General features: G+C 44.3%; 1 protein-coding gene across 1 annotated transcript in view; it reads right to left on the bottom strand.

Moving 5' to 3' along the window:
- Positions 1-218: 218 nt before the first annotated feature.
- Drd3 (dopamine receptor D3) overlaps positions 219-23,850 on the bottom strand; it is a 62,886-nt gene continuing 39,254 nt past the window's right edge. The window contains exons 4-8 of the mRNA XM_021652385.2: positions 15,620-15,762; positions 7,606-7,802; positions 6,461-6,538; positions 3,898-4,243; positions 219-2,820 (exon numbers count right to left, since the gene is read on the bottom strand). Of these exons, the coding sequence (XP_021508060.2) occupies positions 2,624-2,820; positions 3,898-4,243; positions 6,461-6,538; positions 7,606-7,802; positions 15,620-15,762 (961 nt within the window). The 3' untranslated portion in view covers positions 219-2,623. The remainder of the gene's footprint in view (positions 2,821-3,897; positions 4,244-6,460; positions 6,539-7,605; positions 7,803-15,619; positions 15,763-23,850) is intronic.

Raw genomic sequence — 23,850 nt, 5'->3', positions numbered from 1 at the left:
ACGGAGAGGGAAAGGGAGAGGAAGAGAGAGAGAGTGAGAGAGAGAGAGAGAGATGAGCCCTGAGGTTGAATATGCTGGCCCATGGTGGAAACTGGAGAGATAGAAAAGGGTCTTGGGACAAAGAGGCTGCAGTGGGGGTTTTGGAGACAGGTTTGGGATTTCTCTTGGAAGTATATATATATATATATATATATATATATATATATATATATGGGATTTGTAGTGTTTAGAGCTTCAAATTCAGCTTTGACATGACTTTATGGACAAATACTGTCAGGGTTGGGAAATAATTTAAAAACGTAGGCAAGGTATTCAGATATAGTAGATGGATGCTGGGTTAGATTCATCCTAGGATCTCTGCTCTGTCCTTTTCTTTCCACCTTTGCCCCGACCTCTCCTTTTTGGCAAGAAGCCATGGGCCAGCATGGAAAACAGATGAGTTGACACTTATATTGACAGTGTTTGACCTAGAGGCAAATTGTTTAACCTCCCTCTGTCTCCATTTCTTCATCTATAAAATAATGTCATATCACATAAGGTTATTATAGAGGTTGATACCAAGAAAAGACACAGAGGGGCTGGAGGGATGGCTCAGTGAGTAAGAGCCCTTGCTCCTCTTTGAGAGGACCTGAGCTCCATTCCCAGTTTCAATATGGCGGCTCCAGTTCCAGATGAGCCAAGGACCCCTTCTGACCTCTGCAGACACCGTGTGTGCATGTGGTGTACATGCATACATTCAGGCAAAACTCTCATACACGTGAAATAAAATAAAAATGATTTGGCTGTCATATTTTCTCAACAAAGGTATTGATACTGGGGTTTGTATTTCTGCCTCTAGAATTCTGATTGTTTTTTACATAGAAATCTATAATATTTTACCCCATAGGCTCATCTGTTTTTACTTGTTTGCCATGGGGAAATCTAGAAGTCACAAACCTTTACTTTTCCAGATTTAACTGTCCAGGATACAGCTCTGTTTGTCACATAAACCTATCATACTATATGGCACAGAATATTAAAGGAAGTTGCAGAGAGGATTTGGTTTTACAATACCAATTATTGTACTGTGTTACGGTGCCAATTATTATAGATAATAATAATGCTTTTAAGGGATGGATTCAAAACATTCTGGACTATCAGACAACTAACTCATCTGGGTCAGACAGATAAAGATGGGTTGGGGAGGCCTTGGAGTCTTAGTAAAGTTCCTGGGATTTTTAAAGTTTTAACAGCATGACAGCCACTATCTGTCATACTATATACTAATGCTCTTAAAGGCAAATTTATTGAAGTTTAGGCTGACAGCATTTCATAAATTATCCTTAAATTTGATCTTGATTTTGCAATCAATAAAGAAGTAGCTCATGTAGGTGAGAAGGTAAATGATGTGAGTATTCTAGTGCCTTCTAAATGCATTTTGAATGACATTTACAAATTATTTCTGGTGTTTTTTTTTTTTTTTCTTGAGGCACCATGCCCAGCCTTTGCTACACTCTGATCATAGTTGTTAGAGTAATGATGTTTATGCTCTGACTAGGATTTTATAAAGACTATCCATATGATGGTTTGGAATGCCCATCTACCTTAGCACCCTCAATTCCGAGGTCCTCTGAAAGTCTAGGCAAGTCACTATAACCCACGTGGGCAAACACAATGACACACACAAGCGAATTCTTTGAGGACAGCAACTGCCTCAGCAATTGTTATCTATTCAGAACCTGGGAGGTGCCTGGCACTTTCCAAACGCTTGGTGGGTATCAAGGTCTGAAAGGTTTGGATCTCTGTTAAGTATATCGAAGTTCCCGGCTAGTGAAATCCTTCTAATGATGGATAGCCTATCGATGGCACTCTCTGACCCATAAAGTTCAGCCATGACACTGAAGAGGGAACTGACTTACCTTCTTCACTTAACACACCATCTTGTCCTGAATAATTCTGGAAATCAAGACGGCACAACTGTCTTGAGAAATCAGGGAATAAAGCAAAGGTTCCTCTTGACCAGAGCTAACATGCAAGGAGGAGTAGAAGGAAAGCCTGAGCCCCAGTGTGGGACAGTGTCTGCTCTGGGATGAGAATTTCCCTCCCCCAATGCAGCCAATTCCATTCCACAGAAAAGCAGAATGTAGAAGCATTGGCCTTGCCTTTCATATTTCAGGATAGAGTGAAAGGAAACCCAAGAAAATGGACCCCATGGATGCTCAGGGTTATCCGTGCTGACAGTTAATTACAGGTCTGAAAGAAGAGGAACTGCTTGTTCCTTCTACAAGATGGCTTCCTGGCTGTGAGTGCAAGGACCCCTGGCAGGCTGAGGCTGCTAAGACCTGTTCATTTTTCTTTCACTGTATTGCATCATGTCTCCAATGACAATTCTCTCTGTGTGTCCCATACTTTTTTTTTTTTTTTTTCAACTGCTCTCTGATTGATTGCTTAGCACTTAAAAATTTGAAAACATTCTGTCGTGGAGCTGGTTAATCCTAACCAGGTCTGTCCTGCTTCGCAAATCTTCTTCATACCACACGCGCCAGAGGACAGTGTAGTCATTCCAAGCAGACCCTGCTGGGCAGGGGTCTGAACTGCTTGGCATCCCCAAGTGGGTAAATGGAGTGTGGCCTCTTCTCCTCCTTCAGCAAGACAGGATCTTGAGGAAGGCTTTGCGGAACTCCACATTGAAGGTGGTGTAGATCACCGGGTTGAGGGCACTGTTGACATAACCTAGCCATGTTGTGGCTCTGTAAAGCTCTGGGGACACATGGCATGTCTGGCAATGGGTATTAAGAACATGAGTCAAAAAGAAGGGCAGCCAGCAGACAATGAAGGCTCCTGGGTTGCAGAGAAAGAGAAAAACTGGGTAAGGAGTTTGCTCATGGCTCCTTATGATATGAAAACAACTTATAAATCATCTCTGTACTGGGCACTATGCTTGGAGTTTTCCCTGCCATTTCCTTTCTGCTTGCTTAGTGCTGCTTTCACTCATTGATTTGCCTTTTCTTCCATTGCTATTACCCATTTAATTTTCACCACAGCTCCACAAAGTAGATATGATTAGACATACTTGTGTCCCTTCAGGCCTTTGTTACTAAATTAACTTTCTAGTCTGACCTGTAGGAATTTCTTGGCCAATCTTTTTTTCTTTTACATTAAATTCAGATATTTATTTAGTGCCTTCTTATGAAGGAAGGATCTCTGATAAAGATGGTAAAACCCTTAAAGACCCAATGAGTTCAATTTCTGTGCTAGGAACTGGGTGAGAATACTGAGATTTGTCAGTGATACTGGCCACAGTGTAATCACCTTCATTAATGCTTGTGACACCTGTGATTTATCAAACCTTCATTAATTAATTAGATGTTAGAATTTAGATTTTCTACCATAAAATTTAAAAATGGCCATATACATAGTGGGAAACTCGATAATACAGGAACATAGAAAGAGAAGAACCACCCACTACTCAAAGATGATCAGTTTTGACATCTTGATGAATTAATTTTGTCTTTTTTCCCCTGTATTTAAAATGATCTAGTTATCATCATATGACAGTAGCATTTTGCTGTCCTATTTTCTCACTATTTTTAAAGTAATTTTTTTTTACTATTTTAAAGTAAGCAAATACTGATTAAAAAGCCAATGTGTGCCAGACACTTTTTTTTTGAGTCATTATCATTTGATTTACTTATTAATAATATAATCATTATGATAATCCAACTTAAATGGCTTCATAAATTTCATTTAGGTCTTTTGAGTTTCCATCAGTGTTAACATTCATACAGAAACGTTTTCTGTTGCATTATAGAGATTTTATATTTGAATGTCTAACGTTCTTTAAATATGGCTATGATAGCCCACATTGCAGCACCCAGCACTAGCTTCAACTAACCCCAACTAGCAACTCAGACTTACCAAGTACAATGACCACCATCTGAGTGGCCTTCTTCTCTCGAAGTGGCACTCCGCGAGGCTGCAGAGGGCCCAGCTTCAGGGATGTGGACAACCTGCCATTGCTGAGTTTTCGAACCTCCAAGCTGAGCTTGGGGGCCATGTTGGGGCTCAGGGAGTTCCGAGTCCTCTTCGCCAGGCTCATCCTGCCCCCTCCTTCTTGGAAGCCTGGATGCCTCAAGGCGGTGTCCTGGCAGATGCTGTAGTAGCGCTTCAGCTCCCCATGTGTCTGGCCAGGCGAGAGGGGCTGCAGGTGTGACAAAAGGGGGTCCTGGCATTTCTGGGGGTATCGTTTGTCTTCTATGTGCTCCTGAAAGGAAAAGATGATGAACAGAAAAAAGGAGGAAAGCCTCCCTGTGTACAACCTATAGGGGGAGTGGTGAGCCCGTGGGAAGTTAGGGAAATGAAATCCGCTTCCGATTTTACAACTGAGAAGCAGCCACCCAGGACTTCCATCAGCAGAGCAAGCCACGAGGAAGGCACCCTAGTATTGTAGCCTGGTCTTTCTGAATTAGAAAGACCTGGCTACAGCAATGAACATATTAAGTGCCATTATGGGGTATGTAGTTGGCAAAAATCTGGAGTGTGGGAAACCCTACAAGATAAAGGCTTGGAGTTCTTAAATAAATTACAGTAACAGCCACTTAAGAGATGAAAAGGTATGGGCCTTAGGTACTTGATATTTGATTCTTAAGAGGTTGTGTGTGTGATTGGTCACAAATTGATAACTGCTGAAGCTACCTGGTGGTGACTCTGGGTTTGTTTTGTCTTTTCATTTAAAATATTTTTAATTTAATATTTTTACTTTTCTTTGTTTTAAGATTTGGTGTTGCGTAGCCCGGGCTGTCCTTGATTTTGCCATGAAGTTTCTAATTCTCCTGCCTCTGCCTTGCAAATGCCTGGGGTTATGGGTATGTACTACTTTTTTTTATTTTTGAAATTTTAAATATCAATATTGAAAGGAGGAAAAAAAGAAAGAAAACTAAAATTTGCATCATAACTTTCTTATTTAGTAGATGTTAGTCTTCAAGACATTAACTGTCTCTACACTTCAATTGTAAGATAGAAAACACTCTAGAAAAACAGAATGTGATTTTTTGGGGGGCATTTTTGCCTGGAGAAGAGGGTTATATGTATGAATTTGGCATTTGAACTTTTGATATTTGAAAGATTGAACAAACCTTGAATAGGAAGTAGGATTCTGTAATTCTTACTACCATAGTCATAAAAGCCAGTTATTCTTTCTTTATCCTTCCTCCCTCCTGTCTCTCCAGGTAAGCTAGAAACTTTGGTGCCTGAACCAAGCCCAGATGGGGGACATTCACATTATGATCCTTTTGGTGGGAGACTTCAGAAATTTTGGCTTTTGTTTTGATGTGGATTCCTAATAATTAATATAAATATATTATGTTATTCCAATCCTCAGTCAAGACAATATTTATGATTAGGCTGGCACCTATTACCTAAAAATCACAATATTTAACTTCCAGTGTGTTACTTCTGAAAGTAAATTGTTGGGGTTTTAGTTGGGGTTAGGGATTAGTTCTTGGGAGTGCCTATGCAACTGGAAAACACCCTTCCTCCATGACAGTAATGTGGATATCTGTCCTACAGGAATCAAGTGATTCTTCCAAGATTCCATGCTGGTGTTTTTCTGTTTGCACTGTAAGTCCTTAGCCCTCCCTCCATAGCGGATGTGTGAAACACTGATTCCTCTATGGCTGGCTGGCTGGCAGAGAGATTTCAACTCCCAGATGGCAGGACAGAACCGAATTCTCCATACTCCTGGCATTGCAGCCTCATGGCTTTCCAATCCCTCCTGGGAAGTCAGCGCTTCTCTTTCAGCCTTGGCATCTCCTCAGACCATGGATCTGCAGTGTTGATTTTAAACGGCTTATCTATCTGTTCTCATTTACATCAAGAGTCTCTAATTGCTACATCAGGCCCGTGTACGGAGTTGTTAATTAATTACAGAGAGACTGGACAAGACTCAACTCCTCATCATTATCAGTTTTTGAAGTTTAATTCCTAATGTGAGGTCTGGAAGAGGAACCCTTGTCTTGTATTTGACATCTCTAGGCTCTTTTCTGCATTCTGCCATCCATGCTGGCCAAGGACTTGACTTGAATTAGAAAGGTGAAGCTTAGTGTGACTATGAGATTGTCATGGTTTTGTACACAGCCAGTAACCTTCAGGATACTTGAAAGTTTTATTTCTCTGTCCCATGTGTCCATTTCATTGACATTCTATTCCTTCTGGTAGATGGCATCCTCCCACCACATCCAAAAGTCATCACCTCCAGTCACTGAGGTCTATTCTCCTAGTCTAGTGATTTCTGAATGTCATTGTTTGAAACCCATTCTGAGACTTCAATCATACAGTCTCTGGGATCTTGGCATATATTACAAAACCATGTGTGGGATCAGTGAGGAATTCCACTTTGTGGTAGGAGTGAAATCAAGACAAACCAGCATCTTAGTGAAAGATGTCTCACTCTTTCTCCATGATCCAAGACATGTCTACTTACCATTTGTCCCGTGGCATCGGACAGAAACCTGGCCCTTATTGAAAACTGCCGAATGGGATGCAGCCGAAGACAGGAAGACTGGGGTAGGTTGAAGGAGAAACAATCAGTTGTGGGATAATCTCTACAAAAATGAACCATGTCGTATGTAGTTATGTAGCATGACAGTACTTTCAATGTACATTTGTTTCCTAAGCCTTAGGGTCATGGTCTTTTACTTCATGAGAAAGGTTGTCTTTTTCTATGCTAGTCCTAGGACTTTGACCTTGAGAGTCTGATCCCTACACAAGTCATCAGAGATTATAGACATCCAAACTTGTTCTGTCTTTAGGACTAAACTCAGTTCTTTCACTCCCAAGGAAGCCCTTTCCTGAGTGCGGCAGTCATTTTCTTAACCTCTGTTGCACTTAATATTTGGGTACTTTGTTGCTTTCACTTCACAGTTGGAAAACATCCTAATTAGTTTAGCCTTTTTCATTGAAGTTTGCATGGGGGTGAGGTGTGGGGGTGAGGTTGATTTTCACCTCCAGATTCCAAGTTCCATGAAGACAGTAGCTGTACATTAGGATGATCCTTTTGTTAATTGGTTGGAAGTGATTGGTATTCATGGAGGCAAACCACCATGTTCCAGGCAGCAATGTGGGCAAAATCTAAAGCTTAAGGAACTGGAAGAGCAGTGCTGAGGTTCCAGACTTTCTTTGTAGAACCTAGAAAGACTCATCTCCCAGCTGGTCAGTACCTTGACACAGGGGCAGATCAGGAAGACAGGTGTCAATGGATGACTCCTGGAATGGATGGTTTGAGAAGAGAAAGCAGTGCACGATACAACAGTCACAGGGAAATGCTACCCTGCCCCCATCCCAGTTCAATCAAATCAGACCTTGTGGGACATCTGAATTGCTGCAGTTGGAAGGCTCTAAAGAGAAGTCCAAAGTATGCTATCGGCTTACCAAGTAAGGTGAGATCTTGAGACCCAGTACACTCTCAGTATTGCGTTTCCCACCCTTAAAGCACAATGGCAGCTGAGTAGGAGTGGTGGGATGAACTCTGTCTCCTTAGTGCGGACGCCGGCAGCATCCGCACAGATGGACCCATGGCTGGAGGCTGGGGGCTGGTGTGTCTTCCCCTAATTCCTGCCAGGTGCTCACCTGCTGAGAGAAGCCAGGTCTGATGCTAATGCACTGGCTGTTCTGTCGCGTGAGGATCCGTCTCCTCCTCCTCCGCCTCAGCACCATGTAGATCCTGGCATAGACCAGGACAGTCACCCCAAAGGGAACATAGAAGGATACCACTGAAGAGTAGATGACAAAATCAGGGTTGGAGATGGAGCAAATGCTGGGGTCCCCTGTGGGTAGGAAAAGGGGAGAAAGAAAGACAATTGTCCTCAGTGTGGAGCACTGAGCATGATGTGACATGATGTGTGTGTAGGGGGTGGTTGATGGGAACCTTTGGTCTCAGGCACCGGTGTTGTCAGTGCCCTGAAGGAAGAAAGCTAATTCATCTTTGTACTTCTCGAAGTTGACTTCAAAAGAATTTACCACTGATTATATTCCAGACACCGATCTGAACAGAGGCTGTGAAGATGAATAAGATGCACTGTCTGCCCTTGAAGGAGCAAACAGTCTGGCTAGACAGGTGATCTCTTCCATGCAAATGGTCAGTTGTAACTCGGAGGAATGTAGCCTGGGAAGCTAAGGAGGAGCACAGAACAGGAGAGCAGAGGCTTCTGGGAGGATGCCACTCCCAGGAAAGAGTCTGCTGGTGTTGAGGCATAAAGAGATGGCTGAATGCCATGAAAAGAAAAGGGCTTCTTTTGAATCCAGGGTGTGGGGCAGGTGGTGGAGGGCTAGGGCAGGTGTTTGGTTTTCCAAGGACTCCTAGCACTGGGTAGGATGGGAAGAGAGATGGGAAAGAAAATGAGCTTCTAGGAGTGGGATGTAGAGATGGCTCAATGGTTATACGCATTTGCAGCTCTTGCAAAGGTTTATTTCCAAGCACTCACGTGGAAGCCCACAACCACCTGTAACTCCAGTTCCAGGGAGTCCTACACTTTTCTTCTGACCTCTGTGGGTACCAGATACCCAATATATGCATATATACATGCCAGTACTTACACATACACATAAAATAAAATAAAGAGTTCTTGTCCCTAATTTATGGCCCGAGTGTTCCTTCACCTTCTCTTTGGGAAGCCCTGTGGCTTTACTTTCTTCACTAGAAGATGTTGAAATTCATCCAGTACCCAGGATAAGGCCAGAGACTTGTTTCATCTTGAAACAGAAAAAAGGAAACAAGCTGAAGTCTGCTAGACAACAGGCCAAGGATTTTATGGACATGATCTTACCCAATCATAATGGAATGGGACATTACTCTCCCATTCTTAGATACACAGGCTGGAGTTCAGAAAGGTTCATTAAGTGGCCTAAGGCAATACAGCATGAAAGACACTTTTCTCTAGCCAGTCTAATGCCAAATCAACCTGCCTTCCGTAATTTTGACTTTCTACTCCTTCTATTCCAGGAAAGGGCACTTCTGTGCCTCATCCCACACTTCCAGCAATAGCTGTTGGCACACCTGGTCCACACTTCACAGAAGAGTGGAAGCTCAGGCCCAGATCTGGCTGTGGGTGATATGGCCTGAGATAGCAGATAGCAGAAAGGGCAGTGGCCACTCGGGGCTCTAGTTCTGATTCTTGGTCTTCTGAAATGGGTTGAGGACAGACAGCCCCAGGTGTGAGACAAGGACCAGCTGCTTATTACCTGAGTGGTCTTGGCATCGCCATCTGAGGTACTCAGCTTTAGTTTCATTATCCACAACAGGATAAAAATATTTCTGGCGTTAATAGCTATGAGAAATAATGAAGGTAAGTGTTTGCTATGATTGTTATCGGTTTTTATATGTTGTATCATTGTTGTTCACCCCTTCTGAGTTTTGGGGGATTGAAATAGAAGTTTGCAGAAGGACTCACAGGGAACAAATGTTGGGGAAGGGAAGGGAGAAACAGTGAAGAATAAAGTGAAACGAGAGAGCCGTGGCCAGCACCCGGGGAGGCGATTCAGCGACAGCATGACCCAGAACCCTCCCAGCCTGCTCCCAGATCCTCTCATGCTGTCAGAGATGGCATGAGATTGATGCTATCTCACCAGACCTAGCATCAGCATCCCTTAGCAAACAGCACATACGGCCCTGAGGAGTGATCACCAAACCGACATCTGCTGTTCTGGGGACAATGAGGTTGGGGGCAGGAATGTGGTGGCAGCTGGTGGGCCTTCTCAGTCCCTAGGGAGCCATGTCGTCATGAGCACTGAAGCCATTGGGAGGCGGCTTGCCGGCTGTCACTGGCTGGCCCAGATCTCAGTGCCACCTGTGGTGAGGAGGAGTCTCAGCATGTGTTGGTAAGAAGGGGCCAGGGGACTTTACTTTCCCAAGATTTATCTTGCTGGCAGCTTTAGTGAGTTGAGTGTTCCTCATTTGTCCCAAAGTCAGAAGTAGGTATAGTATGCTTTTCTGTACACACACACACACACACACACACACACACACACACGTACTTGTTATAAGCAACATCTTACAGGAGTATTAGTGTTTGCTTCAGGAGAGGGGATGGGGGCCCTGGCAATCTTGGGTAGGAGGCAGACTGACATAGAGAGAGGTCTGTGTGTATCTCATTACACCTTATGAATGTTTTATCATGTGCGAGCATTTATTTTTCCATTAAAAACATTGTGACTGTTGGTATGAAAGAAGGAGAAAATGAAGATGGAGCCGGGAGCTATTTCAGGGTCATTGACCATGATGGGCCTCATTTACAATCGCCGAACTTGCTCTGTCATCCCTTCCTTGCTTCCCCTACTGAAGTCAGCTGCTGTCAGCGCTCTGATCAAGCTTTGCAGCCTCTTCCGGAATCCTCTTCACCGTGCTATGCTATGGTCTCATATCTGCACAGCAGGGTGGAGACCCTGGAGTCAGGGACTGATGAGTTGTGCGGGAGGGCATCCAGTCCCTCGGGAGACATGGTGCCTTTGTCTGATGAGTGTTCTAAACTGTATGGAAGCATGGGATTTACTGAAAGGATGTGTGGGATGAAGAAAAAAAAAAAAAGAAAATGTACAAATAAGCATTTTATCTAGGCACCTAAGCACGTATTGGCTACAGGATACTGGGGGTCCGGGGGAGGCCAGATAGGTAAATCTCTAGTATCACTTTCTAAAAATCGGAAAAAAAGTGGGGTGGGGATCAGGGGTTGGGGGTGAAGACACATCTACTCACTCAGCTTAATGGAACATATGCTGTGCTCAGAGCTCCTGTGCTGAGCAGTAAGACACTAAGGAGGGAACCGGGAAGACGGCTCAGTGGCTCAAGCCCTTGCTGTACTGAATTTGGATCTCCAGCAAGCGTGCACAAAGACAGGTGTGTCTGCAACCCCAGTTCTTGGGATGGGAGTGGGAGTGGGGAGTGGGCAGAGACAGGAGAACCCCTGAAACTTACTGTCCAGCTGGTCTAGCTAAATCAGTGAACTCCAAATTTGCTGAGAGATCCTGTCCTAAAAAATAAGGTGGAAAGCAACACAGGAAGACCCTGACTTAAACTTCTGCCCTTTTTACTCATGTGCAGCATATGCAAACTCACATACAAACACACACACACACACACACACACACACACACACACACACACACACGCGCGCGCGCGCACGCGCAAAGAAAAAAAAGGCACCAGATCGCTGCAACAAGGAGGGTCTTGGAGGTTTCTGTGAGCTAGGCTGAGCACCTGAGCTCACAGTGATGTGAACAACAAGGTCGAGAGAAGGTTGACTTGAAAGACTGATGAACTTTAGACTTGTGGAAGAATTTGACCTAACGTCGCCGATTCCAAAGACGGATATGCTGATGAGTCTGATTTCAGGATGAGTCACTCTCCTTCAAACAGTGTGCTTTTTATTCTTTTTAACTTTTTGAGCAACCAAGTCCCCCCCCTCCCCAACTCCAGGGTTCTGAAATCTAGGTGACACTTCTATTGCTAAAATCAAATAAATAGCACTCTTTCCCCCCCCCAAAGGAGCGGATAAGATTTTTAACTTTAAGTCTCCTTCCCAGAAGAATTCTCAAATCCTATCACTATCTATTGCTTATTCATTCTATAACTCTCTTTTAAAAGTCGCACAATGGGTATCTGATTTAACAGAAATTCGAATACTATTTTTCTTATCTGTGAAATGGAAGGAAATGAGCTCATTTGGAAATCTTTGCCACTGGCCTCTTCCTCCAGCACACACACCTTTCCCTTCGTCATTAGGGGCTGTTGACTTGATGACTAACTAGATAGCTGGGCCTCTATTAGAGCTGGAGCAATGCTGGCCGGTCAGGCGCTACGGCCCTGGAACTTCTCCCACCCAAGATCCTACCTCCTGTTACCCCTTTTCAAAGAACAGGAGCAACAGCAACTTCAAAGCGGCTGACTTCTGCAGCCTCTAACGGTTCAGCAACACATGGCAGGCCGTGGACTTAAGTGAAAAGCTCTTGTAACATTTCTCGAAGTCCAGCTATGCTCCAAATCAGGTGGAACCGACAACCCCTGAGGCCCTTTTCATCTCTACTTGCCAGAGAAGGAGTGTCAACAAGCTAGCAGGGAAGAGTGGTTTAATGAAATGGCTGGAGGGACCACGCGGTGGTCTGAAGGAGAATGACCATCATGGGCTCACCTGTGAATGCTTGGTCACCAGGAAGTGTGTCACTAGGGGTGGGCTTTGAGGTTTTAAATGCCCATGATAGGCCCAGTGTCTCACCCTCTGCCTATGGATTGGGATTAGCTCTCAGCTACTTTTCCAGCACCACACCGCAGCCATGCTACCTGCCATGATGATAATGGACTAAATCTCTGCAATAGTAAGCCAGCTCCAATCAAATGCTTCCCTTTATAAGAGTTGCTGTGGTCATGGTGTCTCTTCATAGCAATAGAACGCTGGTTATCTATCAGGATAAAGAAAGTACATCATGAGGGTCAGGTTGTGTCAGAGACCAACGCTGGGTTCTTTATGCCTGAGCTCTGCTCGGGAGAATTCCCTGAGCAGAACTCCTTCTGGAAAGGGAGAGCTGATCTTCCCCGTGACCTCCCAGAGAACCGCCACTGTTTACATCTTCCTTGGAGCCGATGTTTACTTGCAATTTAAGGCTCAGAAAACTTTCCATTACATAATCACAACAATGACTCCAGCTAATACCTACTGGGCCTTTATAATGGACCTTGCATTTGACACAATATGAGAATAATTGGAGGTGTTGGTACAGTGTCGCTAAGAAACTTAAAAGAGAAAACCTGGCTTCATGGCAGAAGCATATAATCTCAGCTACGCACGAGGCTAAGGCAGGCGAATTATAAATTCAAGGTCTGCCTGGGCAACTTAGTGAGATGCTATTTCAAAAACAAAGAAAAGCAAAATGACCTCCAAACATAAAGCGAACACATTTAAAAAAAAAGCATAAAGTACAAAGTAAGTGAAAGACTCTGAGAGAAGCAAGGGTTTTCTACCATTCACGTGCTAGGTTATAAGTCTTTCTTTCTGTTTTTTTTTTTTTTTTCCTCAATTTGAAGATCCTGGGATGATTTTTCTGCATTTTGTTTCTAGAACAATAATGATGTCACTGGTGTCAACGTGCTGCAATTAGCTCGTCATTCTTAACTTGCGATGTTGACATTAGCTGGGAACTCTTGTCTACTGTCAGATCTGGAGATGGCATCAGCTTTTCTTAGGTGTGTGTGTGTGTGTGTGTGTGTGTGTGTGTGTGTGTGCCTGCCTGTGTGGAGGACCACCTCTGCCAACATCCCAGATAGTATGGGGAACCAGGCTCAGCCTGGGGAACTGCGCTCATCCCACAGGTGACATATGTTGGGGCTCAGCAAATAAGCAGTGCCCTGGGCAAGCAGCGGTACTCAGTTCCCAAGTAAGAGATCCACCTAACAGGGCATTTGTGCACTGAAACGAGGTAATGTGCTGGCTATCTGACTAACTCACTGGGCCCGTTTAACACTGAGCACCAAAGGTATTTTAGTTTTCTGAAGTTCCTATAGCCGTTTCAATGAAAAATGTTTTCTGATGTGTACATACGCTCCTGTGTATAAAGTGTCATTCAGTTAAACAAAACCAAACGAAAACAAACCCAAAACCCCAAAGTAACAAGCAGTGAAGAACAGATGATAACAGACAAAATTTTATGAACGTTCTGTGTGAACCAGGAAGACGTTTGTTGATGACATGGTTTCTTAACCCTTAGTGTACATGACAAACTAGACTGACCCTGAGAAGGTAGTATGTGCCTGATGCACTCGCACATTGCCTCCATATAAACCCTGTTAAAGAGCAGAAGCCTCTGCAAAGGATGCAGAGCAGAGTTACATAATATGTAGCCTAACGTTAACGAATAAGATGGACGTCCTTGCAGACTGAAGAGATGGCTTAGCTCTTCCAGAGGGCACTGATTCCTTTCCCACCATCCACATGGTGGCTCACAGCTGTCTTTAACTCTAGTTCCAGGGCATCCTGTGCCCTCTTCTAACATTTGTGGGCACCAGGCATGTACATGATTCAAAGACCAGACATACATGCAGGCAAAACGCTCACATACATAAAATTTAAAAATTAAAATTTAAAAATTATTTACTAAAAGAAAACTGTCTAGATTTCTTATTTTGTCCAGTTGGATTGGTTCATTCAATTTCTACCATGTTCCAGTCTAAAACTTTGCTGTGAAAAATCCCCTACATCACTTATAAAGACATACACAGTTTTGTTATAGCTCTGAGCTGATACGTCAGACATTACAAAGTTCACATAGACCGTGTCACTTAAGAGTTGAACTTTTTGGGCTTTTCTTTTTGTCTGTAGGAAGCCATTTGTAAACATAAATATTGAAAACTTTGGGACAAAATATGCTGATTGAATATACATTTGAAGCTGTTCCTTTATGTACCACGGTATTGCTGCCTTAAGCTCATCAGTGAGGAAGCAGAGCTTAGGAGAGGCCAGTAGCTTGTTCAAGGAGACACAACGGGTAACCAGGATGACCAGGTTCGAACCTAGAGCTTTCTGATTCTGGAGTCTCCTCAGGGTGCTGTGACTTTTAATATCATTGTCCCAGACACAATGCCTGGAAGATTGTTTATAATTTGGAATTTGACTGAATTTTTACATAGCATACTATTTGTATGTGACTACTAAGTCTAGAACCTAGTAGGAATTGAATGAGACAATCTAGATGGACAAAATAAGAATTCTACATGACATTGGAACACTACTCATCTAGTTTTTTTTTCCTTAGCAAATACTCTCATTATACATACATTCTCTCAACTTTAAAAAAATATTTTTAAAATGTTAATGTTATAATTATAAAATTTCCCCCTTGCCTTTTCTGTCACAATGCATTTCTTTTTTGATATATATATATATATAATATTTTGAGATTATAATTACAGAAAAATGTCCTTCTCTTTCCTCTTATTATACATTTTAATAGCTTTCATTCAACATACAGATTTCCTTAGGCTAAAAGATGTGATAGGTAAATGTGGATTGGATTGCTGACACATGGGTTAAAATCCAAACCATCTCAGATACATTGTCCATCCATCTATCCATCCATCCATCCATCCATCCATCCATCCATCCAGGAGATATACCTTGTGTCATCTATCCTCTGTACAATTTTGCACAATAAAAATAAAAATATGTATTTCAGAACTAGTTCTCAAATGTCAGAAATTATTCTTATTGGAGAATAACTTATTTCAGTATTTAGGATATGCTATTTTGCATTGTAGGTTGGTTCTGAATAGTTATTTTCATTAGAAATCCTGCTTGACTTATTAACATAGTTTTGTATTTTAACTGTTACATTTCTTCCAATGAATACAATGACATTTCTTTCTAAACATGGATAAGACAGGCTTTTCACGAGCTGGGTCAAAACTATATTTTTATGACAATAATCAATGAAGTTTTGCTCTGTATTTAATTTATACCCAACAAAGGCCAAAGCTTTGCAGTCAACAGCATTCCTACTTGATTATACTTAATAGGCATGGAAATATTGGAGTGGGTACCACTCACAGACACAGATATGATGCAAACCTTATGAGTTCAGGAAGTGAAACCAATAGTTTTACCTGTTGTGTTGAAACCAAACAGGAGAGGGCAGGACACAGCAAAGGCCAGCACCCACACAGCTGTAATCATGAGTGCCACACGCCGACAGGAGCTCTGCCCGGTGCCATGCTGATAGTGAACTGGCATGACCACTGCTGTGTACCTATAAAAGAGTAAGGACAGGTGTGAGGCAGAATAGGAGCACCAGCTGACTAGAGGCTGGCTCACATGGAGACATATGACAAGAGAAAAGTTACTTACTTGAAGAGAGTTAAGAAAAGTGCTTGACCACAAAAGAAGGAGCAAAAAGAATGTAAGGGCTGGGTGATGTGGGGGGGAGGCATGCTATGGAATGCTGTCATACGGACACGATATGGCCATGGCATTCATTAAGCCACTGCAGCTATGGTTACCTGCACAGGACCTGCATAAGACCAAGCCAATATAATTCGTCAACATTCCAGTAGCAAGCACTAAGTTCTGGGGGTTACAGGGAGGGGAGGGGGGAAAAAGGGAAGAGGAGAGAGAAAAAATAGATAGATAGATAGATAGATAGATAGATAGATAGATAGATAGATAGATAGATAGCGCGCGCGAGAGAGAGAGATCTCAGTGAATTACAAAGAAAGGAGAGAGGAAAGGTCATGAAGGTAGGGGAAGGATGTGTTGGGGTGTGGAGGGTAGTTGGAGGCATTAGCTGAGGGTGCCTATGATCAAGACACAGTGCCTACATACATGAAATTGGCAAAAAAATAAGTAAAAGATATTTTAAAAAAGAAAAAAAAAGTTTGAGTGAAAGTAGCAGAAAGGTTAAGAGAGATGAAGAACTCATTTGAGGAGCCATGAAGAAAGGGAGAAAGAATAAAGAGTTAGCAGAGCTCCATCGAGTTGTGGGTGGGATTCTGTAACCCCAGCACAACCCACAACCCCCCTACTCACAGGCCTCACACTCTGAAGGCTTTGGTGTGTACCTTCCCATTCTTCCACAGTTTTCCGGACAGCAGTACTATGTCCAAGTGCGATGCTTACTCCCTGCTTGTATGTGAATATGCATTCTACTCACAGAGCGATGAGCATGCCAACTAAGAGGTTTGGAAAACAGAACGAGCATCCAATGGAATCTAATTTTGGAATCCAGTTTTTATGCACATGGTACGTTAGTCTTTTCCATGGCTGTGACAAACGTCTGAGAGAAACAACTTAAAAGGAGAAAGGATTCTTTTGGCTCACAAATTTAGAGGTTGGGTGGCTCCATTCCTTCGGCAGTTCAGTGAGGCTGAACGCTGTGGTGGTAAGAGTGTGTGGAAGAGGAGGCTGTTTATCTCAAGCATCCAGCAAGAAGAGAGGAGAACCAGGCAGGAGCCATGACCAGCAAATACCCTTCAAAGACATTTTTCTAATGACCCACTTCCTCAAAGTAGGCACCGCCTTCCACAGTTCCATCACCTTTCAGTAGTCAGTTCATAGTCTTAGTCCATCGGTGGACTGCACCAATGACCATGCCAGATCCTTTGAGATCTAATCATCTCAGAACACACACACACACACACACACACACACACAAACACACACACACACACACACACACACACACACACACACACACCTAGGGGAGTGATGATTAATCTCCCAATCCAACCAGACTGATAGTCAAGCCTGAGCATCGCACACAGTCTAAGCCTACTCCTCTTTTTCATTGGCTAGTGTATTTTCTTTGGTCACTCACACACATTTCCACTGCTTGTTGGACTTCCGTAGACAAACTCAAGATGTTTGTAACAGACCCTAGCACCCCATGTCTTTTCATCCAGTTCTACTCTTTGCCCTCTTCAAGAAGTCTAGACACAATACCCAGACCTTTCAGCTGGCCTTTGGACTTTCTGTATCATTTGCTTACTTACTCTGTCTACTTTTCATTCGGTGTTTATCCAGCCCCTACTGTATACTATGTATAGCATATAGCCTGCTGCCTCATTCTGAATGGAGAGAGACCCCTGAAAGTGACACTGGCCCTATCCTCACTGACTTTAGAGTTCAGAGAAGGAGATGAACAATAAAAATGCAAGCAGACATGTTAACATAATACGAGAAATACCATGAAAGAAATGTTTTGGGTGATATGATGGAGAATAGCTGAAGAGGCAAATTAGGGGAAACCCATACAAGTGTGTGATATCAGAAGGACTCAGCTGTTCTAGGCAGAAAAGCAACAGGTGCTTTAAACTCTTATGATCTTTTCTCCACTTAGCCTAAGTCCACCTAAGACCTGTTATCTAGGTGTCCTTCTGACACCAGCTTGTTTACTAATTTCATGATGCTCTCCCTGCCTCCTAACTCCAAGACAGAACTCTAGGATTTCTGCAGAGTATAATCCCTTCCCATTGCACGTGGGATAGACCTGTGAAACCTGTAACATCCTTCTGTGATTAGATGACTAATCTGCAGAGTCTGGGTTAATCAAAAGGGAAATTGTTTGGGGCAAGCCTGACCTTAGCAGGTGAGCCTTCAAAGAGATGGGGTTGTCCCAAAGTCAAAGAGCTTCAAAGTATGAGAATTATCCTGCCTGGAAGATCAAACTGCCCTCCTTTGATCAGAATAGCAAAAGGCCTATAGAAGAAACCTGGCTGACATCATGGGAGACAGTCAGGGCCACATTGCTACAGTTGTAAGAAACTGAATCCCACCGTCAACCTGAGTGTTGTGAGGAGCACTAATCTAAGGTCCAGAGAAGAACACAGTCCAGCTCCCACTTTGAGCTCTGTCTTGTAAACCAAGACCATGACTACCCTGTGCAATGTTTCAGCTTACAAGGATTGTGAGGTTAAAATGGTTGCTGTTTATATTTCTAAGCCTGTGATAATTTGTTCCACCGCAGCAGAAAATAAATACTCTGTCATTGGCTCCTCTTTTACACATAGGCCAGCACTGATTTATTTCAGCATGAGCTCAACTTCCTTTGCGAACACGATCTTCCACTAATTCCTGGCATGTACTTGTGGCTTTGGGCAAACTGGCCTGGTGGTGGATACTTTCCCACAGTCTTTGTCCAGTCCATTATCCATCTTCCTCCCTGGGAGTTCAGTCTTGCCTTCCTATCAGCCAAGCTGAGCTCTTGAGTCAACCCTCTGGGCCTCTTCAGTTAGAGGGCTCTAACTTTGAACTTAAAGTGAACCAACGCCAACCAGCGGCACTGACACCTCGAGCGTGGGTGTCTTGAGTCATCATTGAGCTTGCCTCACCGATGGAGAGAGATAGCCACTTGTTACACTACCAGATGGCTCAAAGCGTCTTATGGCTCGGTATTCCCCAAAGGTTTATGTACAAAGCAAGTAAAAAGCTCTTGTCTGTCTCAGTGGCCATGAGGGAATGATCTAATCCTAGCTAGGCTCAAGGGATTTTAGATATGGGTCTAAATGTAATCAACGATTTTTGTCTTTTCAGTTTCAAGGGAACTAGCATGACAGATGCTAGTGCAGGAGCCTCCTTACTCTGTCTTGTGCACCCCAAAGCTGAGGGAGAACAAAATGTATGCTGGGTAAGAAGGGGCTGGGCAAAGTTCCCCGTTCCTTCCGGGTGTGTCCACTGCCTGTGCTCCCCCTCTGCTCCGTACATAGCATCTGTGCTCCTGACAGAACAGCTTAAAGACTGCTGGGAGTTTGGAGATGAAAGCTAGCGGCTTCCTTCTGAAGAGGGTGAAACAGGGTTCTTGGTTTAGTTAAGCCCTGTTAAGAGTTCCTAGCAACTCCGAGAGAGGCCAAGGCAGTCCCGTTCTTTTCTTCTGGAGCACACAATACACAGCACGATTTCACCCGGTGAACCTTCAGGCCTATCACTCTGGGGGCTTTCCTGCTGGGGTCCAGTGTGGTCACAACGAGGGCATCACTTCATGGGGACTCCGGAAGCCTTGCAGAGACAGAGTCCTCCTGTTTTTTCATACTTACTTTTCATTATCTAAATTTTGTTATAAAAACTGAAAATGAACAAAAACACCACCACCCACCAAAAATGAATGGGCACAAGTCCTTAGAATGAAAGAACCTAGGCATGCTATATATTCAGCGATGGGATAAAAAACAGCTAACAACCAACTCTCTCTCTCTCTGCACACACACACACACACACACACACACACACACAGAGCCCTAATTTGTAACACTCATCAATTTCTGTGGTGTAAATACCCCCGCCATTGCTCATATCAAGCCACCGACAAAGGTTCGATAACCAACTCGAAAAATGTCTAGGGTGCTGCGGATCAGCTCTCACCAGCGCAGCTCCAGCATAGCAGCGGGAGCTGCCGCGAGCTGCCTTGAACATGCTCATCAGCTGTTTGGAGGCTCCGTTATTTCAAAGAACGAGAGAGTGTACGGAGCATGGCTCCGTTAACAGAGGAATCAGAGCTTCAGGGAAGTCAGGGTGGACCCAAAGTTTCGCAGGGGAGTGGTCCTTGCTCAGCCGGTGGGTCTGACAAGGGCTCCAATCCCCTCTCAAGTGCACATGTAACCGTCATACCCCTGCAGGGAAGCAAGGGTTAGGGGGTAGGAAAGGCAGAGTGGCCCAGCGGTTCATACTTCGAGAGGCCAAAACTGAGTTTCTCCAAGTAGTTGGATTCTGCTAATTGCCAGTGTGTTGGGGTTCTGGGAATGTGGAGGGGGGGATGTGGATGTTAGGGAATGTGAGGGGTGTGCTGTTAAAATGCGCATCCCCAGGCTCTGCCCGTATTGGTTTCGCTGAGGTACTTCTAAAGTTACAACCCCAAAATGTGTATTTTTAACATCTAATGTATTTTAGACAAGTCAGAGAAAGTCTGCATTAAGGGAGAACTTCTGTCAGAGCTTCTTGCTCACTTGGGTAAGAAATGAGGGACGAGACTACAGTCTTCCACTGTCACAGTAACCCCCCTTTTTTTCTTCTTTTTAAACTATTAAGCCTTTAGAATAAATGAGGCTCCCCCACCCCACCCCCAGCATGTGGCTAAGACCTCGAGGCTGTTCCAGAATCCGCCATTGGAGGGCACCAAAACGCAGCAAGAACTTCGCCAGATCTGCCGGGGTGAGAAGTTCACCACTCACCTGGGGGCTCTCCAGGCTCTGTGGGGAGGCAGGGAGGAGAAACCGCCCCCTCTTCAGTTCCTGGAGCCCCGTAAGGACCCCGCATTCCCACCCAAGGGAGACCCTTCAGCCTCTGGTTTCCTCCCCGAGCGATGGCTGAAGGCCAACCGCAGGCAGGCAGTGGCCAAAAGCAGCCGGAAGGGCTCGGCCTGGCTTGCGTGGGGAAGGAAGCCTGGCTGGGCCCTTTCTCCGGTGACCCGAATGCAGGCAGCGGGCACTGCGGTGCAGCCCTGGGGTTTAGGACTGGCTGGGGTCAGAAGTCCAGGTCTGCAGCTGGACAGTGGGCTTGGGTTTTCTGACTCAAATTCCCTGCCCAACAGGACTGTTCACAGCTATGGAATGAAATCACATTTGTGAACGCTTTTTTCTTTTCTTTTTTCTTTTTTGTACAATTTAAAATTCGAAAGGCGGTTCTTATTGTCATCGTCATCATTACTGTGCTAGCCTAAGAGATCCATGATGGTTTGTGTCTGTGTGGTTTTAGGTTTCCTGATTGTCATTCTCTTCCTTATGATCGTCAGGTAGGACACATTAAAATTATCTATTAGACAAGGGTTGAGCATGTCTGAAGGGCTGAGGTAGCTGCTGACGTCTCTGTTAAAACAGACGTGGGAACCAAACAGCTTGCAAAGGGTGACTGCTTGGCCTAAAGTCTCTGCTGCAAGGCTTAGATATTGAATTTGGCAGTGTGACTTCGCAGCCAGGGGCCCAGAGTGAGGCTCCATGGTAGTTTGCTGGAGGAGAACTTGACTGGACAAGCTGGCCTGGTGGCACAAGCCTGTAATGTCAGCATTTAGGGGGTGAAGGTGGAGGTAGGAAAATCCCAGACTTGATGGGTAGCCTGAGCTAGGTGACATAATCCCGGGGATGTCCCTGTGTGGTAGAGTGCTAGCCCAGAATGTTCAAAGTAGAAGAATTTTTGCTTTCCTTCATCTATTACCTAACAGCTTTGTGATTCTACCTTGTCTCTGTCTCATTGTTTGTCTGTCTGTCTCGCTCTGTGTGTGTGTGTGTGTGTGTGTGTGTGTGTAACAGGACAATGTACCTTCTTTGCTGGACTGTTTGTTATAAATGGTAGTTAATTTTGTTGTTGTTGTCCTAGACCCATGCAAATTCAGATAACCAGGACATGGAGGACACAGGAAATTATACTTCTAGAAGTGGGCTGCTGGCCCGACCTGAGCTGCCCTTCTCTAACTTTGGTCAACAACGGAGCCTATTTTGCGGTTTGGAGAGCACTCATGGGGTCTGGCTTAGGACCTGTGAGAGGGGCAGCAGGACCTTTGGCACACACGGGGCATCTCCTGATTCTTGGTCTATGTGGCTGGCTGTTCATTAAGGTCTTAATATCGTGGCCATCCAGCTCTCGCTGTCCTCAAGCTGGGGTGCCTCATGGTGACTGCAGAAAGAAAGAAGCACCCGGCCTGGGTGGGAGGGTCTGACTCTAACTCCCTGCCTGGGATTAATGAGCCCAGAGCCCAGAGGGCTGCTTTTCAGCACCTTTTATTTGGTCAGACAGGGGGCTCAATAAATCTTTAGTTCCGTGGGCTCCCCTGGTGGAGTTGTTGAAGGAGAAAGCTTTTTGCAAATGACTGGAAAGCCCTTTGCAAATATAAAGTGCTTATTTAGATGCAAACTAAAAATCCAAGGTGCCTGTGACTCATCTGGTACCTATTGTGCTCTCAGCAAAGGCGCGGAGGCTTGCTTGTGTGATGGGTGCCATTTGAGAGCCACTTAAAGAACTCTCTGGTGAATGAATTTGGTTGCATTATTCCCGGGCTCCTCTCTGAGGACTCTAATTTTCACCGCTTTGGTCATGTCCTCCTTTTCTGACACGTTCTCGGCGGCCTCCTTGAGTTAGTACTGACCCAGGATGGGGGGGGGGGAACTGACTGCTAGGAAGACGCAGGAGCCGTGGGATGGGGGGGCCTGTGAGCAGAGGACTTCCCACTCTGATTTTATAAGAAAGGAAAAAGGCGGCTTTAATCCAAGCATCCAGAGCCAAGCCTGAGAATCTAATGACAATAGTATTTATTACTTGCTTTCAGAATCCCTTTTATCATTTCCTTTTCTTTCTTTCTTTCTTTTTTTCTTTTTTTTCCTATCTCTTACCACCCTGCTATTATGGACCAGGGCTTCATGACCAAAAAAGTACAGAATCCATTTGGTCAACTTTGTCAGGCTGATGACTGGCATTGTGTGAAGACCAAAGGTCCGTGTGAATGACTGCATTTCTAATGAGTTGACCAGCTATCTGGCATCACATGAACAGATTTTAATGCTCTGTATTGCACACTGCAGGGAAGGAGAATGGAGACAGCTTTTCTGAGGCCTGTTTTCATCCCTAGAGTGGGGGTGGGGAGCTCTGTTTTGAGGTTGGCTGAGGACAGTCCATTAGGAAATGTAAGCCCCTGGACCGTTGAGATTGGAGGCTCAGCTCTTCCTTCAGCTTTTAGGAGAGCTGAGCATTCTGGGGGCCTATCTGTATAAGAGAGAAGACAATTTGACTTTTATTCTTACTGGGTTTTTTTTTTTTTCTCACTGGGTTTTTAAGTGTTGAAAGGTGAAGTGTGTGTTAACATGGCTGTAGCCAGCAAAATGATGCCTTCTGCAAGCCAGAGAATGGTGGGTCTGCCCGGCAGGCAAATTGCAAAAAAGACAGCCTCTTATGACCAACTCAGTCAATTGAAGCATTAGCTGCATTCTATTCCCACTCCTCTTCTTAAAGGTTTATGCTTCTTGGCCTCATTCATCAAGCTCTCTCTCTCTCTGTGTATGTGTGTGTTGTGTTTGTGTGTATTGAACATATAGGTGTACTCAGGTGAGGGTGAAGGAACTGAGGATGGCAGGGGTGGCTCCATTTTGTTTCTCAGACTCTATCTTAAGTTGACTGACCTTGGAGTGACTTGACCTTTGACATGGCCCTCCACCCTGCAGGTTGGCGTGGATACCACAGAATGTTTAAATAGATAAATACAATCAGGCCTTCACCCCACAGGTTGTCATAAATACCACAGAATGTGCTAGTGGGCCCTCTACTCCACCCAGCAGGCTATAGTACAGATATCTTAGATATCTTTTGGTTTGGCCAGGTGGCTTGGAACAATTAGCCTAAAGGTCATCTTGATTGCCCTTTCCTG

The sequence above is a fragment of the Meriones unguiculatus genome, chromosome 17 (genome assembly GCF_030254825.1).
Source record: "Meriones unguiculatus strain TT.TT164.6M chromosome 17, Bangor_MerUng_6.1, whole genome shotgun sequence".
In the NCBI taxonomy this organism is placed as follows: Eukaryota; Metazoa; Chordata; class Mammalia; order Rodentia; family Muridae; genus Meriones; species Meriones unguiculatus.
This window is presented reverse-complemented; position numbering and strand designations above follow the sequence as displayed.